This window comes from Bombus terrestris, chromosome 17, assembly GCF_910591885.1.
Source record: "Bombus terrestris chromosome 17, iyBomTerr1.2, whole genome shotgun sequence".
Taxonomy (NCBI): domain Eukaryota; kingdom Metazoa; phylum Arthropoda; class Insecta; order Hymenoptera; family Apidae; genus Bombus; species Bombus terrestris.
This window is the reverse complement of record NC_063285.1, coordinates 1141156-1158962: the sequence shown is the minus strand read 5'-3', so window position 1 is coordinate 1158962 and position 17807 is coordinate 1141156. Positions and strand designations below refer to the sequence as shown.

Here is a 17807-nt window from a genome sequence, read left to right as displayed (position 1 = left end):
TATAATTATTAATTATAAATATAAATAAATTATAATTTTAATATAAATATTTATATTATATAAAAATTTATATATAAATATATATAGTTTGAAATTTAAACAAAATAAAGAGAAAGAGAGAGAGAGTTGAATCCGTGGTAAGGAGAATTGCTAATTAATTATCTAGTTGTCTTAATTATAATACGTTGTTGTTATTAGTTCACGTTGAACAACCATCGTTTCCTATTTAATCAGCATCTGTTTAATCCATTTATAATAAATAAACTAATCATAATAGTACACGACACTACAATACATTACTATTGTAACAAATATAAATGTAAAGAAGCATGTTGAATATATAGCATATAGGATAGTATAGTAATAGATAGATAGTAATAGGATAACCACGGCTGACAAAACATCCTGCATACCACAGTCATCGAAACAATAACCAGACAGTAACAGGACAGCTACGTCTGTTAGGCACCCGACGATAACTCCTTCAGAGGAATCAAACCTTAGTATATAAACCTTCCCAAATTCAGCACTTAATACGCTTTTATTATAACACTCTGAACCGTTACTCTGTTGGATTCATATAATAAATTTTACTATCATATCTAAAGTCCGAAATTTTTACCTTCCTTGCGAAAAGTTCGAACTACGACGTGAGGAGACAACCGGTGATCTATTAATTTCGCGATTTTCTGTGTCTTCTATGTGACACCCGCAACGCTGAAGTTCTCGGGACTGTACACTCCAAACAACTCTGCAAACGTTCTTCTATCCAATCAGTACGAAAAACAATCCACATATAATACAAGTAATAAACTTTAAAATGGCACATGTTTCATCTTTTATTGTTTAATTGTTTAGTATTGACGATTCTTTTTTAGATTGATCTTAGAGCCAATTGGTCCTAGAGAAACGTTTTCTTTTTTAAATCATGTGGAATAATTCCAGAACAAAGATATTTTATTTCGATTCTTCGGTAATTACTTAATAAGAATGGCATTTTTTGCATTTTTTCAATTTCGAAAACCAATTTTGCGCTATGACGGTAAGTATAACATGCACTAAAGAACTAAGCTGAGTCACAGCTCAAGTGAATCCATATTTTCAGCTTTTGTGTAAATAATTATTTATTATCATAAACAGTAACGCTTCAAAAATAATCAATGAAAATGATAAAACGGTAAAGTTTCTGCCGATTAAACAATGTTGCCAATACAGAATCGCTTCTTTAATAACAAGACATTCGAGATGGAACGCTTTCTTCTTCGATTCTGTCAGTTTCAATTTTCTTGAGAAGTAAGCAATAGGCTGTAATATTCCGTTGTCTCGGGGTTGCTTCAAAACAGCTCCTAAACCGATCCCCACTTGTATCTGTATAAATGAATATTTCTTGATTTTGATCATATATTGATAGAATCGAACTTAGAGATATTTCTTAAGCTTTTGGAATGACTTCCCACATTTCTCAGTCCAGCTAAATTCCACATTTTTCCTCAGTAAGTAATGAAGTGATCCCAAGAGTTTGTAAGCATCTTCTACGTACCTATAATAAAAATTAATTTTTCCTATCAATTGTCTTACATTTCTTTTGTTCTTTGGACGTTCAAATACGCGTATTGCTCTGAGGTTATCTTTTCCTGGTCGCACACCGCCATTTTCGATGATGTGACGAACATATTTCACTGAATTTTTTGCAAAATTACATTTGGCCAGTTTCAAGTGAAAGCCTTATTTCTTAATAGCCCTCATCAACAGCTCTATATGCCCGATATACTGGTCGAATGTTTCAGAAAAAACCAAGATGCCATCAATGTAATTTATGCAAAAAACTTACAATCTGTTCATTCTAAGAATATTTACAATAGATCTGGAATCGAACACCTATATGGTCTTTTTTATATATGGAGTTTCACAGTTCTCACGTCAAATTTGTGTTTGACGTGTAGAGGTTTAACAGGTTAAGGATAGTGCGAAATGATAAAAGCAGTTATTGCTGTCACAGCTTGTTATATGAATTTCTGATCCTTAAATAATCCTACGTACACAATATACAAGTATTGCGGAGATACCCGTTAATGCTGATGATTTCTGTGTATATTCGCTCGATGCTGTACTATATTCTGTTTATTTATACTGGTCGGAGGAGAGTCGAAACATTTGAATTTGTTCTGACCCGACGGTTGCCTGTAGCGGCGACATTGTTCTGCCCGGAGTTTACGTTGCTTGTATTCTAACGGTCTTGATGCTCCGGGACAGAACAATAACATGATTTGATTTGTCCTCTAAATCATGTGCTGCTACATTACCCCCCTACCAGTGCTAGCGTTTTTATTAAGTTAGGCCGAGTATCTCCTCGTCGTCGTTATTTTAAAAGTTGCGGATATATCCTGTGTCTGATAATTTGCGGGTTTTTTTGTTATCCAAACTCTGCCTGATACTAGTCGGGAAAACGGACTCTTTGTCCGGATCTCGTAACATACATGTCCCTGGTGTTTTCTTCCCTGGTTTGATCGTTGCTGTTTGTGCCGTTTCCATCGCGGCTGTTCGTTTGATCTACGGAGATCAATATGTTACGAGATTCGACGCCTCTATCTTCTAAATCATCCGGAACAATGAACGCGAGTTTTAGACGGTCGATGGAAACTGCTCGTCGCGATTGTTTATTTTTATAACGTAGTTTTTTTGTCCCTTTTTATAACTTTGAAGGGTCCATCGAATTGAGGCTGTAAAGGGCCACCCGTCGCGTCGTGGCGTAAGAAAACGTAAGGCGAGGAATCCAATTCTTTGAAAATGAAAATTTTCCTTTCGCCATGACGCGTGCCCGGTTGCGGCCTGACCTTTTCCATTCGTTTTTTAAGCCGGTTCGCGTATTCCGCTGTGGCCTGCTGTCCTGTTGGTAAAAAAAATTCCGCCGGCAGTCGTATGCTCCTTCCATCTTGACTTCTTTGAGGCGATCGGGGGCCAGGCGACGGGGTTTACTGTAGACTGGTGAGCCAGGTGTGGTTTCGATGTGGTGTACTACCCCGTGACGTATCTTCTCACGCCCGAAAATAGATGGACGAGTTAGGTCGGGAAACTCCATCAAAAGTCGATGATACACTGATTCACCGACTATATTTCTTACGGACGCTCCATCCGTCGTGCCGGTGTATCCTCTTGCTGTCAATTGAGTCCTCGTGTCGATGAGAGGTTGTTTCGCGGGTCCACGAGCAACCCATAGTGGCTCAAAAAGTCCACACCGATGATGGGTGATTGGACGTTGGCTATCACAAATCGCCATGTGAATGCACTTCTGAGGGACAGGTTGAGGGTGACGGCGATGGTGCCGTACGTCGGGATCCGCGTCCCATTGGCCGCGAACAGTTCGTATTCGCATCTGTTCGTTGGTTGGTGGGTGTATTTTGCTGCGGGGATACACGCTTATGTCGGCCCCAGTATCCACGAGAAAGGACGTCAGCGTCGCCTTGTCGGTGACAAAAATGCGGCGGGAGCCCATGCCGTCGTCGTCTGCCGCTTTTACGGACGGCGGGCCCCGTTTCCCTGCATCCATTTGCACGGAGACTGGCACTTGTACGCCCGGTCTCCGAACGTTCGATGGTAGTAGCAGAAGTCGAGGTTTCCCGATCTCTCTCTCGGTCTTTCTCTTGATCTCGGCCGGTTACGCCTTCCCGCTTCGGGTCGCAGCCTAGGACGAAGCTCGCGCTTCGACGTGCGCATTTCCGCTCGCAGTTGAGATATTTGTTCGCTCAGGGCGTTGACGACGGAAAGTCAGGGTTCGCTTGTTGTCTCGGGTTGTGCCGGCTGCTCGACAACGGTCGCCAAACGAGGTGCGTGCCGGTCGCCCTCTGAGATCCTCGTGTACCTCGTCAGCTATCCGCAACATCCTAGCTACGTCGTCGCCGTCGACTCCAGCCAGAAAGCACCTGATCCGCGTTGGTAGGCGATTCTTCCACAGAGTGAGGATAAACTTGGCTGACGCAAGAGGACCGGCAAGTCTTTTGAAATCATGATAAAATTTCGAAGGTTTCCTGTCGCCGATCTCTTCCTTTTCCATCAACCTTCTGAATTTCTCGTCATTCGATTCCTCAAGGGCGCGCGTTAGTTCGGCCTTGAGGCTTGTCGGCCTACCGCCCGACGGCTGGTAGGGACAAATACACATCCCCGATTTGCTCTAGGTATTGCGGCTCGTGGCAGCCGACGAGGGCTCTACACTTCGCCCGATCGTCTGTTATATCCACTGCCTTCATTTGCTCTTCCAGTATGCTGAACCAGAGTCTCATGTTCTTAGGCATTACCGGAGGCACGCGGACCAGCGAATGGGCTGCAATGGCGGGATTGCTCGTCATGCTTAGGCACACACACAAAAAAAAGTGATTGGTCTATCAGCGGCACTATCACAGTCACCTCTTTCACTTATATCACGTCGATCACGCCTATCACGACGATCACGCCTGTCACGACGATCACGTCAGGGTCACCAATGTAGAGGTTTAACACGTTAAGGATAGTGCGAAATGATAAAAGCAGTTATTGCTGTCACAGCTTGTTATATGTACTTCTGCTCCTTAAATAGCTCTACGTACACAATATACAAGTATTGCGGAGATACCCGTTAGTGCTGATGATTTCTGTGTACATTCGCTCGATGCTGTACTATATTCTGCTCGCCCGCGAGCGTGTCTGTTTATTTATACTGGTCGGAGGAGAGTCGAAAAATTTGAATTTGTCTTGACCCGACGGTTGCCTGTAGCGGCGACATTGTTCTGCCCGGAGTTTACGTTACTTGTATTCTAACGGTCTTGATGCTCCGGCACAGAACAATAACATGATTTGATTTGTCCTCTAAATCATGTGCCGCTACAACGAATACCTCTCTGTATTTCTCTATAAGACAAAGTACTTCTTTTTTCTCTGGTCTGTTTAAATGTTCAAGGTTGTCAACAAATTTATCATTCTCCATGTACTCAATGAAGTTTATCTCTCTTCTCATCTGATCATTCTTTCTTTCTTTATTTTTCCCGGATATTATTTCTTCTTCTTTGTGATCTATCTTTCTATAACAATTTTTTTTAACTTTTTGAGCAATTCTCAAATCCTTATCTTGTATTAATTTGAACTTTTTATGGCGTCCAACCCTAGGACAAGGTGGTATGTGAACTTATCGTTGCGTACCACAAAAACATCCATTATTTCTTCTATTTTATTTATCTTCATTCGCGGTTTCGCCCGGACACTCGTGAGTCATTGCCACTGAGTTTTGAAAATACTCTTATGTTCGGTTAGATCTGCTTTTATTTGATCAACAATCTTTTGGTTAATAGAACTTGCATTGGCTCCAGTGTCATAAACACCTTTAACATCTTTCTGATCATTGATTCTAACTCGGTGTTTTATCAATGGTTTATATGCTTCTCCGGGGTTTTTAGTTTTTTCATTCTCATCCAATCTTATTGACTTCTTGTTTTCGGATGCGAATATCTCAAGTGAATTTACCTGTTTGAAATTCTTCTGAACATTCTTGTTTATGTTCCTGCATAATTCTACCGGATGGAATCGGCCAGGAAAATTCAGTGATTCACAAAAGCTAGTTTCGCGAATGATAGATTTTAATTTCTATCAAGACATACCTTCATCTCCTGCATTTCTTTTCCTTTCATCTGAACTTCGTTATTGAATTTTTTTGTGATAATTATCTTCATACTGTCCCAAAATTTTTATCAAATCATCTGTTGAGTATCGTTTCTTTATCGATTCTATCCTTAATGTGAATAGATAATCTCATAACAATCAAACCAATTCTTGTGTTTTCAATAGTCTTCCTCTCTTTTTCAAATATTAAGCGTTCTTTTTTTTAGCGTAATCAACGAACGAACCTGAAATATATTTGAAATTATACACGTATCGTGATGAAGACCAAACTTTATTGCTGAAAACTTTGAAAAATGAAGTCCTCCAATCTTCCCAATTATATTCTTTGTTCTTCAACAGATTTGTTTGATACCACTCCAGTGCTATTTTCTCCAAATACATCTTCAAGCACTTGATTTTCTACTCATAATTTGGATCTTGAATTTTTCCCACTCTGTTTCATAGTTTAACATCCAATCTGTGGCTTTTTGAGTCCCATGAAATTGCTTTAAAGCGAAGTACGTTTCTTCTCTTTTATAATTATCTAGTTTTTGAAGAATTTCCAAAAGTCTTTCCATGTCAAAACTAGATTTACTTTCAGTCTTTATTTTCCTTTTTTGAGATGATTTCTGATTCTTCTAAGTAGGTATTTTGAAATATAAAGTTTAAGTTCGTATCAATGTATGACGTCGCAGTCTCATCATCCATCGTGAGTGTGATATATTTCTATATTGGCCTACCTTGGTTACACTTTTTGAGGCGTTCTTAACAATTGATGAATTGAATAATCTAGGATGATAACTTCTTGATTGATATTCCAGCGGAAAAAACATAATTCACTTCATCTTTTGGTTTTCTTATAGATTCTACACATTCTATTCTTTCACCTTCTGTGTTTTCGTTTATGGTGATACGGAGAATAATCTTCAACGGCATGGCGTAGTGAAAATCGATTTGTAATAACGTTAATCCTTATCTGCTTTTTTCGTTAGTTTTTCTTCTAACATCATTGCATAAACCTTATACGCAGTGTTCAATAGTAATAGCCCTCTGTAGTTATATACTTCATGTTTACTACCATTTTTATTTATGGCTGTTATTTCTCCCTTTCTCCAATCTCTTGAGAGGTCTTCTTCATTCCAGATTGTTCTTACTATTTCTTTTAGTTTCCTTCTGGCTTCTCCTGCACCATATATTCATGCTTCATTTTTATCTTGTCTCTGCTTACTGCTTTCCTCTTGTTTATTCTTCCTATTTAATCCTCTATTTCCCTTTCTTCTAATTCTCCTGCATATCCCTTGTTTATCTTATAATAGGTCATTGAAATGTTATTTCCACTCTTCCATCTTTATATGAGCACTTGTCTTGCTTTTCTTCTTTCTCTTCTTATTAACATATGCCCATATTTCTGCCTTTGTTTTTCTTTGTTCTTCTTTTCTTTGCATAATATTTTATACTCTTCTTTTTCTGCTCTTTATACTTTTATACTCTTCTTATGTCATACTTGTTTTACTTTTTTAGCATTCCCAAGACATGTTGTCAGTGCCTTTTCGTTTCCCAGTATTCTGCATCCTACCACTTTAGTCCTCTTGTTCTTCCTCATTTTCGCTCGCATTGCTTCTATTAATTCTATTATGCAATTCAATGAGTGACCGATGATAGCGATGGAACATACGAATCACACATTCGTCTTTTTAATAATTCCCATAGATTTTCTGTGGATCTGGGGTCGAAGTTTTTTGCACAACAATCTAAAACTAGAAATGTTACAGTTTTTAGCCAATTTTTTATGCTTTTGCGTATATGCTTTAGTTTCTCATCTGGTTTGTTTGAGGATATTTTTAATGAGTATTACTCTAAACGTTAGATATATACTGCACGTTTCAAATTTGCTGCTTCATTTCAACTTGATATGAAGGGAAACCACAAGCATATATAAATTTATTAAATTATAATTTATTGTTTTCACTACTTGTTCTGCATTAGCTTCATATTCATAGCATTTATTACAATTTATATGAATAATTTTATTTCTTATGTATAGTGCAGCATCATTACTTATCCAGTGTTCTATTAAAAATTCGATAAGAGCTCGTTGAAAGTCAAGCCAAAACTTCACTCCGAGCGAAAGCACCAAGCTAAGATATCGTGGCAGACCTGAACATTATAAATCGACTTCATTACCCTCTTCATTTATTTGAAATTTTATTTATTCATTTATTTTGTAGTAACTGATATAAAACGAATATCACGCAGCCATTATACAAATAAATAGTAATAAGAGTTAAATAGTTTTCAAGACATAAGTAATCATATGGAGAGGTAGAGTCACTACCTTCCGGTATCCACTATCCTACTATAATAAGAGTAGCTGTTAAAGGTAGCGAGTGAACTTTTATTATCCAAATGATCTTGTTTCTCGAGTCGTTTGGATAAACGTAGTACTACTGTATAGTCAAAAAATTTCTTATATTTCCTCTAACCATGATAATTGTACACATTTTATTTATGACAGCGAATAATGATTTATACAAAAGCTACGATTATTGACTCATCATTTTGTTCATATAAATACTAAAAACTTTTCTTTTAAATTTTCTTTGTACATACAACTGTATAATTTAGCTTGCTCACCGTGTGCATTATTATCATTATTACAATATTTAGTAAATAAAATTGGCTTCGCGAGTTATAAAAAAAATAAAAAAAAACGATATGTGAAATTGTTGATTTATGAAATTTTAATAAAGAAATAATAAATGTTTTTTAATTCAAGAAATGCCATTCCTGTTAAGTAGTTATTTCTAGAGTTATTCCATTTATTTATAATTAAATGTTTCAATTGTTTATGAGTGTTTAAGTCACAAAGAAATCAATACAATTGGAAGTAACAGAGTACCATGTGTCCCCTCTGTCATAGCAACATAACATTCTTATTAAGCACCCATAGTTTATAATAATATCCTGATACTCGTGATTATCGTGATGACTGCCCTATTCCAATCGTTTGATTCTTTGACATAGCAACTACTCAATTCACTATATATATAAAAACAGCAAGAATATCAATAAAAAATGGCTCCCTCATTCAGCATTCAATCAAGTATATAATATATATAATTATAATTAAGTATAAGTATACTTAAACACCTTTTTACCACCCTGAAAATAAGTTTATTTCAAAATTATGAATTTTAAAGTTTTCATTTGTTTTTTTAAAAAGAATAAAACTTTGTAACACATGTTATAATTTGTTAATACAGTAAGTTATTAATTTTTCACACAGATATTCTTGTGTGATAATAATAATTTGTTATCCAAATTGCAGTTCAATTGGTGCTGCTATCTTAACAAAACACAACTCATTTTATAGCTTATTTAATCACCTATAACATTCATTCTTAATATTTTCCTCTATCTCCACTCAGTCCCCAGATATATGCCAATAAGTAAGAGAAGAGACTGATTTTTACAATTATACCACTTCTGATTGTGTATTGTTGAAAATAATCTCTTACCTTGAACAGATTCTCATTCTCAATTATCAATAGGAACACATTAAACGATAGGACAACAATTTGAATTTTTTAATGAAATGGATATAATTTAATTCGATGTAATTCGACTGGACTAGTGGGATATATATATATATAAGAAATAAAAGAATAAAAATATAGTTACAATATATTCCAGTAACATCCTCCATTTCAAGTAGTATAAATGCCAATGAAGATGGTTCACAGATGCAAAAGCACAAAGACTGTTGAAAGCCACCCTGATGTATCTGCAAACAACATATTATCAAATTATTAAGTTTTAGTTATTTATTTACTCCAATTATTTTTTTTATTCTCTGTAGATCTCATATCAAAAATTCAAATATATTTAAGCTCTTGGTTATTTAAAATAGTAGATTAAAAATATTATTTTATTGTAAGTATAAATATAATATGGATTAGATTTTGAAATATGTAATATTATTTCTTTGATCAGAATTTCACAATTAGATTCTATTGAACAATAAAATCACAAACTTAACCGTTTGCGTCCCAAGCAGCGCGATCGCGCTGTTTAGATTTTGTGTCGAAAGGTCCCAGTACATTTGAACGCTACGGACGACTGACGGTATTCTGTATTTCATTGTTATCTTCTCAATAATTTTTATTGAACAAAACTGTTAGGAACATGATACATTTACACTGTACATGTGAATGTGTGTGTAAGCGTCAGAGGACGTCCAGGCCTTAGTTGGGACAAAAGACAAAAGTCAGTCGTTAGAAGTATCTGGAAGAGTCGGTTGACAACAAGCGTGCGTGCGAATAGGATTTCGAGGTCTTTAGAGTTTAAGATATATGTATAACTGTTGTGTGCTAAATAAAGGGAATTATTTGTATTTCCGAATCCTTTCTATATCTTTACAAAAACTTGAAATATTTATAAACTATGTCAGAAAAATAACAAATATGACGAGCGTTATTGCGCCGCTTGTTTCTCTTCGCAATCGATTAAGACAAGCGTTAGCGCGCTGTTCGCGATTTTTCGACCCCTGAGACTCAAACGGTTAAGACATTTATTGTTGCATGTTGCACAAATCCAAGATAGTTAATCCATTGCCTTGCGATTTAAGTTCCAATAGCGCGTGCTATAACCAACGGCAGTGCACCAAAGTTGTGCATGTAACGTAAATCACGTCAGAGACCAGGACACTGTAACCCCAAACTCTTTTGCCCTGATGTCACCTTAGGCGACCACTTCTAAACATTCTCCAGACAGCCGATACTTGAACATTACACATGGCGACCTTGGCGACAATGTATATTGCCGGAGTGCCTGAGGGTTCATCTGTGTCCTAACGGTCCTTCCACCGAATGTTCTGGAAGCGTGGCAGCGGTCGCGTGCGCCTGCAGGGTGGTGGGGATGATGAAGGATGAAAAACAAAAGAAGAAACAGATGTCACCGAAAGTAAAAAATATTGTAAGAGCCTCAGTCTCGAACGGTCACGCCTAGAGCTCAGAAGTGTCTTATAAGTGTATAAACGAAGTAAAAATAAAGTTTCTTTTTTTTTTTTTAATTTCTTTTTTTTTATTTTACGTGACATTTTGGCGATCCTGCCAGGATCCATCAACTTCAAGAAAACGAAATTACGCATTTCGGGCTACGGTCAACTTTGAAGATTGAGGATCAGTGGACCACTGTAACAGAGCAGACACTTTCGACGTTTCGACAAAGGAACACCGCAACGGAACCTTTCCTACGGGTTAAACGATCAAGGTGAGCAAGCCCTGGATTCTTTTGTCAAATACAGATCGAGAACAGACAGCACAATTAGTATAACAATGGCAACGCCACGAGAAGACAAAACCGAAACTGTTAGCGCCGCTTTAACTAACAGCGGAATAGACTCAACAGTTAAAGCTTTGCTTGATGCAATGCAGAAGCAAAATGAGAGACTGACCCAACAAATGAGTATGCTTACACTGCGTATGGATGAAGTTGTAGCAAACACAAAAACGGGAAATGTATCGGAGGCCAGTTCCCTAATAACCGTAGACGAAGTAACCCACACCGCTAAAGATCAATCGGTCCTTCGAGAACCTCGCCCATTACTTCAAACACCACCTCAACCATCCTGGGAAAGGACTTTTCCTGAACAATATACGCAACCAGAGCTAAAAGCTGAGAGTGCATTAAAATGCATTCCGATATTAAACGGAAAGGATGATATAGACGTGGAGGATTTTATTCATGAAATACAAGAAGTAAGAATGATGTGTAGCGAACCAACACTATTACTAAAAATGATTAAAATAGAGAAGATTGTAGGAAAAGCCGCAATAGCAATCCGCAATATTCGTATTACCGAATTCGAATCTCTGTATGAAGCATTGAGACGTAATGTAGCTGCGCAAGTATCAGTGAGAGAACAACAGGACGAATTAAGAGGAATGAGGCAAGGATTAACTGAGAGCGTGCAAAACTATAACATCAGATTTCGAAGCGTTTTTAACAAACTCCAACACAGCATTACCAACGAGTATAGAGACGAACTAACTCGACGGGTGATGAACGAGCAACTATACATGGACTCTGTGACCGACTATGTAAGAGGCCTTCGTCCAGAAATAGGGCAGGCGCTAATGGCTAATCTCCCCCCAAATCTCATCGAAGCAGAAAGGAAAGCAATGAATATGGAAAGATACTTTCGCGAGCACAGCTCTCGCAGACAAATGACGCGACAAACAACCGCCCCGCCATTTTATCGTAACCAGGCTTCTCATCCAGTAGACAATCGCCTCGCTATTACAAGTAACACAAATAATAAAACTTCACTCACACAAAATATTCTACCAAGAACGAACAATTTTACGAAGTTTGGGAACAGACCATTAAGCGAAAGGACGCAAGCGAAATGTCCCCAAATGCAATCGATTGGGACACCTTCCAAATCAATGCCAAAATTTTCCGATACCGCTTCAAAGAAAAGCCCCTCCAGGAATAAACCACGTTCAAGAACAATCAGAATTAACAATGCTACCTCAGGAAGATTACCCACAATACTATTACAATTACCAGGACGACCAGGATTGCGATTTCTCGTTGACTCCGGGGCAGGAATCAACTTGCTTAAACAAAGATGCTACCCAGGAAAGACAACAATACCAGACACAAAGAAATTCTCCATGGGACATTCCGAATACGAATCTAATTCCAAAGTCAAATTGAATTTGTTCGACAAAAAGATAGACTTCTCTTTAATAGATGACGATTTCCCAATTATAGAAGATGGCGTATTAGGCTTACCCGGTTTGAATCAATATCGATTCGAACTCTCCAACGAAACATTGAAATTAGATAACAACACCCTTCTGCTGCAACAAGAACCAACCCTTGCACCAGGAGAAACCATTCAAAAAATTGTATACCTCGAAGGGAAGCCAACGCCAGTGTGCTTTATCAATGGTGGTAAGTCCTCAATTCAAGTTTCTAACATTATCGAAAATACAAATACCATAGATCAAATCCAAAAATTCAAATCTTCGATTCGACTATCGCACATAGAAAAACCTCTCAGAGAACCTATAGAAAAGATTCTTCTCTATTACATGGATGTATTTAATTTAGACAGTGAAACATTACCGTGTACATCTCTTGCTAAACATTCCATTACATTGAAAGAAGATAAAATCATCAACGTAAAATCCTACCGTCCTCCCGAATACCATAAAATCGAAATAAACAAACAAATGACGGAAATGTTAGACAAAAAGATTATAGAACCCTCCGACTCTCCCTATAACTCTCCCGTCTGGGTCGTCCCAAAGAAAATCGACGCGTCGGGGAAACAAAAGTGGCGAATAGTGATTGACTTTCGGAAGTTAAACGAATTAACGGACCAAGACGCATATCCATTACCCGACATTGACGATATACTATCGCAACTAGGGAACGCAAAATATTTCTCCGCTTTAGACTTATCCTCGGGATTCCACCAAATACCCATGGATGAGAATTCGAGGAAGTACACTGCATTTAGCACACCACAAGGACACTTCCACTATAACAGAATGCCATTCGGGCTCAAGAACGCACCCGCTACCTTTCAAAGAATGATGGACACCGCGTTAAGAGGTTTAATTAATAATCATTGTTTCGTCTATCTCGATGATATCATTATATTCGGGCAATCGATAGAGGAACATAATAAAAACTTAGCCATTATACTCCAAAGACTCAGGGAAGTAGGTCTAAAAGTACAACCGGATAAATGTGAATTCCTAAAACCCGAATTGGAATATTTAGGACACTTAGTGACAGCAAACGGAGTAAAACCTAACCCTGAAAAGATAGAAGCAGTAAAGAACTTCAAACTACCCAAAAATCCTACGGATGTAAAATCGTTCCTTGGGTTAGCCGGATACTATAGAAAATTTATTAGGAATTTCTCGAAAATTGCCAAACCGTTAACGGAACTAACTAAGAAAGACATACAATTCCACTGGACTGACAAAACACAACTTAGCTTCGATACATTAAAAGAAAGACTATGCCAAGCACCGGTACTAAAATACCCCGACTATACGAAAACATTTACGTTAACAACGGACGCCAGTAATGAAGGTCTAGGAGCCATCCTTTCACAAGATGGACACCCTTGTTGCTTCATTTCAAGGACATTAAACCCCCCTGAACGAAATTATACTACGACGGAAAAAGAATTATTGGCCATCGTTTGGGCAGTTAGAAGATTTAGGCAATATTTATTAGGCCGCAAATTCAAAATTCAAACAGACCACCAAGCCCTTAAATGGCTGCACAACTGCAAGGACCCCTCTAGTCGATTGATTCGATGGAGATTGAGATTAGAGGAATACGAATACGATATAGAGTACGTAAAAGGAAAGGAAAACGTAGCCGCTGACACCCTATCCAGAGTACACGCGATAACACAAACTGACGTTTTATTAAGACAATTCAGAGACTGGGAAAAATCAGAAGAAATACCAAAATTATTGAAACTAACATCTAACAAAGACAACTTTTTCCAATTAACAAAACCATATCTGGGCCCATATGACGAAACCGTATGGTTACAGAAAATATCAGACATACTTAAAACAAATAGAAAGATAGGAATAGGAGACAATAACTTAAACGCACAAGACAAAGCACACATAAAAAGATTTCTTTTATTTTTCAATGACCAACGCGACGACATAGAATTTGCTTACGAACCAATACAGAGTTTAAGCGAAGAGGAAATAGAACAAGTACTAAAAGAAAATCATGACTTGGTAGGACATCCCGGAATACAAAAGACGTACGACAGAATCCGAGGCAAATATGATATCCCACATCTAATAGACAGAATAAAAGGCAGAATAGGAACTTGCGCGACATGTCAAACATCAAAGACTACTCGGATAAGAGGAAAGGAGGAACCACAGATAACCGACACCCCGTTAGAATCTAACGACAAAATCGCTATGGATGTGATAGGCCCGTTGAAAAAGACCAAGATAGGAAACCAATACATTCTCTCTATACACGATGAACTAACCAAATATTTAATACTTGTGCCCCTAAAAACACAACAGACCCAATCAATCTGGAATGCTTTACTGAATCATTACATTTATATATTCTCGGCACCGAAACGTATATTAACTGACAGAGGACAAAGTTTCATTAGCGAGCTAATGCAACGATACGAAGAAGCATTTAGGATCAAACACATAAAAACCACCTCATTCCATCCACAATCCAACGGAAGCCTAGAACGAACACATGCTGTAATATCCGACATGTTAAAAGCTATACAAAACGATAATGAAACAGAATGGGATCAAAACCTAAATTTTGTGTGTCTAGCATATAACACTATGGTTCATGATGCCACTGGATATACCCCTTTCGAACTAACATTTGGACACAAGGCCAATCTCCCATCTACCATATCCCAAAATCCGCAAAGAACATACGCTGATGAGGTCAGCTTCAGGAAACGAGAATGGGATGCCAAGCTACTTAAAGCCAGGGAAACTCTAATGAAGAGTAAACAAAGATACCAAAGAGATCAAAGAAAAAAAATTATTAAACCTCAATCCATTTTTAGAGAAGGAGATTTGATATTAGTTCATAATGATCATAAAAAACACAAGTTAGATACTGAATGGCTAGGGCCATACACCATTGAAAAAGTAAAAACCCCTTATTACGAAATAATGGTGAATGACTCGATTAGGAAAATACATGGTAATCGTATTAAACCTTATTTTCCAGGACGGTCTTCACCTTCTCCATAAGTAGCTGTTATGCATTTTATTTTTGTTTTGTTTTGTTGATTAAGACAAAGAAGAAAACACACTTTTAACCATTTAGTCCATAAAACAATCCTGAAGAAACACTAAGATTTTGGAGGACCAAAATCAATCTAAGGAGGGGGGTATGTAACGTAAATCACGTCAGAGACCAGGACACTGTAACCCCAAACTCTTTTGCCCTGATGTCACCTTAGGCGACCACTTCTAAACATTCTCCAGACAGCCGATACTTGAACATTACACATGGCGACCTTGGCGACAATGTATATTGCCGGAGTGCCTGAGGGTTCATCTGTGTCCTAACGGTCCTTCCACCGAATGTTCTGGAAGCGTGGCAGCGGTCGCGTGCGCCTGCAGGGTGGTGGGGATGATGAAGGATGAAAAACAAAAGAAGAAACAGATGTCACCGAAAGTAAAAAATATTGTAAGAGCCTCAGTCTCGAACGGTCACGCCTAGAGCTCAGAAGTGTCTTATAAGTGTATAAACGAAGTAAAAATAAAGTTTCTTTTTTTTTTTTTAATTTCTTTTTTTTTATTTTACGTGACATGCAAATCGCACCGTTCTTCTGATGAGTAACGTACAACTGTAGAGGACAGGTATATATGGATGTTTGACCATGAGATTTATTGCAAATTATCGTTTGTTGTCGTAACCGTCGAATTTATTTAAAATAATAAATTAATGTACAGCCCATATTCGCTAAGTCGTTAGTACAAAGTATAAATCGCAAAATAAAATCGCGGATAAATACTCGTCCCGTAACTCGGTAAATAACTCGTGATAACACTTGGATCGCTCGTTGATACAGAAAGATGCTCGTAAATACTCGTAGATACTAAACTGTTTCTGGTTGCGTCGGTTTATTTATAATGGACAATGCAGGAGGGGGGGGGGGAGTCGGAAAATTCAAGTTAGTTCTTTGACAACACTTTAGGATGCACTGTCACTAGAATTTATTTTATCACTACTAATGTATATTTTAAAATCATAGCAATAACCCGATTTTGACTCACATAATTTATAAAATTTTATACCGGATCTTGTCCCTCCCAATGGATTAAATTGTTTGTAGGATAAGCGTCCCTTATAATTCATCAATGATTCATTGGTAACAATGTCCTCTTGCGTTGTATATACTTCTTATAAATCTTTGATTCAAAAAAAAGGTTTAAAAAAGGTTTTATTTTACATAATTTATCTGTATTGTTAGCCAAATTGTTATCTGCAAAATGCAAACATCTAGTTATTTACAGAAATCTTTTGAATGACATCGTTTTTCTGAAAATTGGAGTTTCTGTGACTGCTCTCTTAGATCAATTTATTTGTATTGTTGGTTTCTTAACTTCAGTCATTATTATACATAGTGCAAAATATACTTTGATCCCACCACAGTTTACAGGAAACCAAGTTTCGTCTAGTTTTAGTTTTTTATTTTCATTGTTCATTATTTGATTTGCATATCGATTTATTTCCATAACAATATTTTCCCAAAATATATTATCAAATATTATATTAAAAACATCTACTTCTTTTTTGTTTTCACCTAACTTACTCAAAGTTGCCACTTTTATACCACAAATCTCTGTATAGTTTCAAATTTTTGGTACATTAGTTTCTTCTTTCCAAATCCATAGCTCTAGTTGTTGATGATTACTGTGATCTTCGTCGTCGGTATCATCTTCGATAACCAGTCGCTTACAACGTTCTCGTACAGAAAGTGAAATATCACTACTGTCACTATCACTATTTAAAATATCTATTAAATCACTTTTTGCGATGTTAGCAGAACTTTCAATGTCCTCAACAACGCTTAACATTCTTTTTGAAGTTATTTTTAGGGGTACCTTTCTAATATTTTTCAAGAAAATATACTGCACCTCCGAATGCGGACAAGAAAAAAAAGCATTTGTCGCATGTATCCCAACAAATATACAAAGTTTCACGTACAAAGTGCACGTGTTGTTTATGTTTGGCCCGAAGGATATACCACGTCTCTAACACGACGTTGTAGGTTAAAAGCTTAATGATACAATAAGGTTAATTGAAAATACTTATAAACTGTAAACAACAATGTGATATTGTAAATAGTTATAATGTAAATATTTTTAAATGTCAGAAAATGTTAATAAATCACGCCAAAATTTCAAAATTTTTATTTTTCCTATTAAATTGGAATTGCATCACTGATTAAGCTTTATGCTATAACAATTAAAGTTTCAAAAATAAAATAGAATCATAAAATAATTACTTCTTTACTCATAATGCATTACTACAATAATCTTATTTTATTAACTGAATAATGCTTAATAAATATTATTAAGAAAAATGAAATTTATCAGAGTACTGTGTATGTTTTATTA

At 36.9% G+C, this 17807-nt stretch overlaps 1 protein-coding gene across 7 annotated transcripts in view; it reads right to left on the bottom strand.

The window, feature by feature from the left end:
- The window catches only part of LOC125386755 (GDP-D-glucose phosphorylase 1-like), a 198386-nt gene that overhangs the window by 176174 nt on the left and 4405 nt on the right, over positions 1–17807 (bottom strand). For 6 of the 7 annotated variants that reach the window (XM_048413883.1, XM_048413879.1, XM_048413881.1 and 3 more), the window contains one exon: positions 9307–9409. In XM_048413883.1, the coding sequence (XP_048269840.1) occupies positions 9307–9409 (103 nt within the window). Of the gene's footprint in view, positions 1–169; positions 1369–9306; positions 9410–17807 lie in introns of those variants that run through there. The other variant, XM_048413880.1, reaches the window with a different exon arrangement.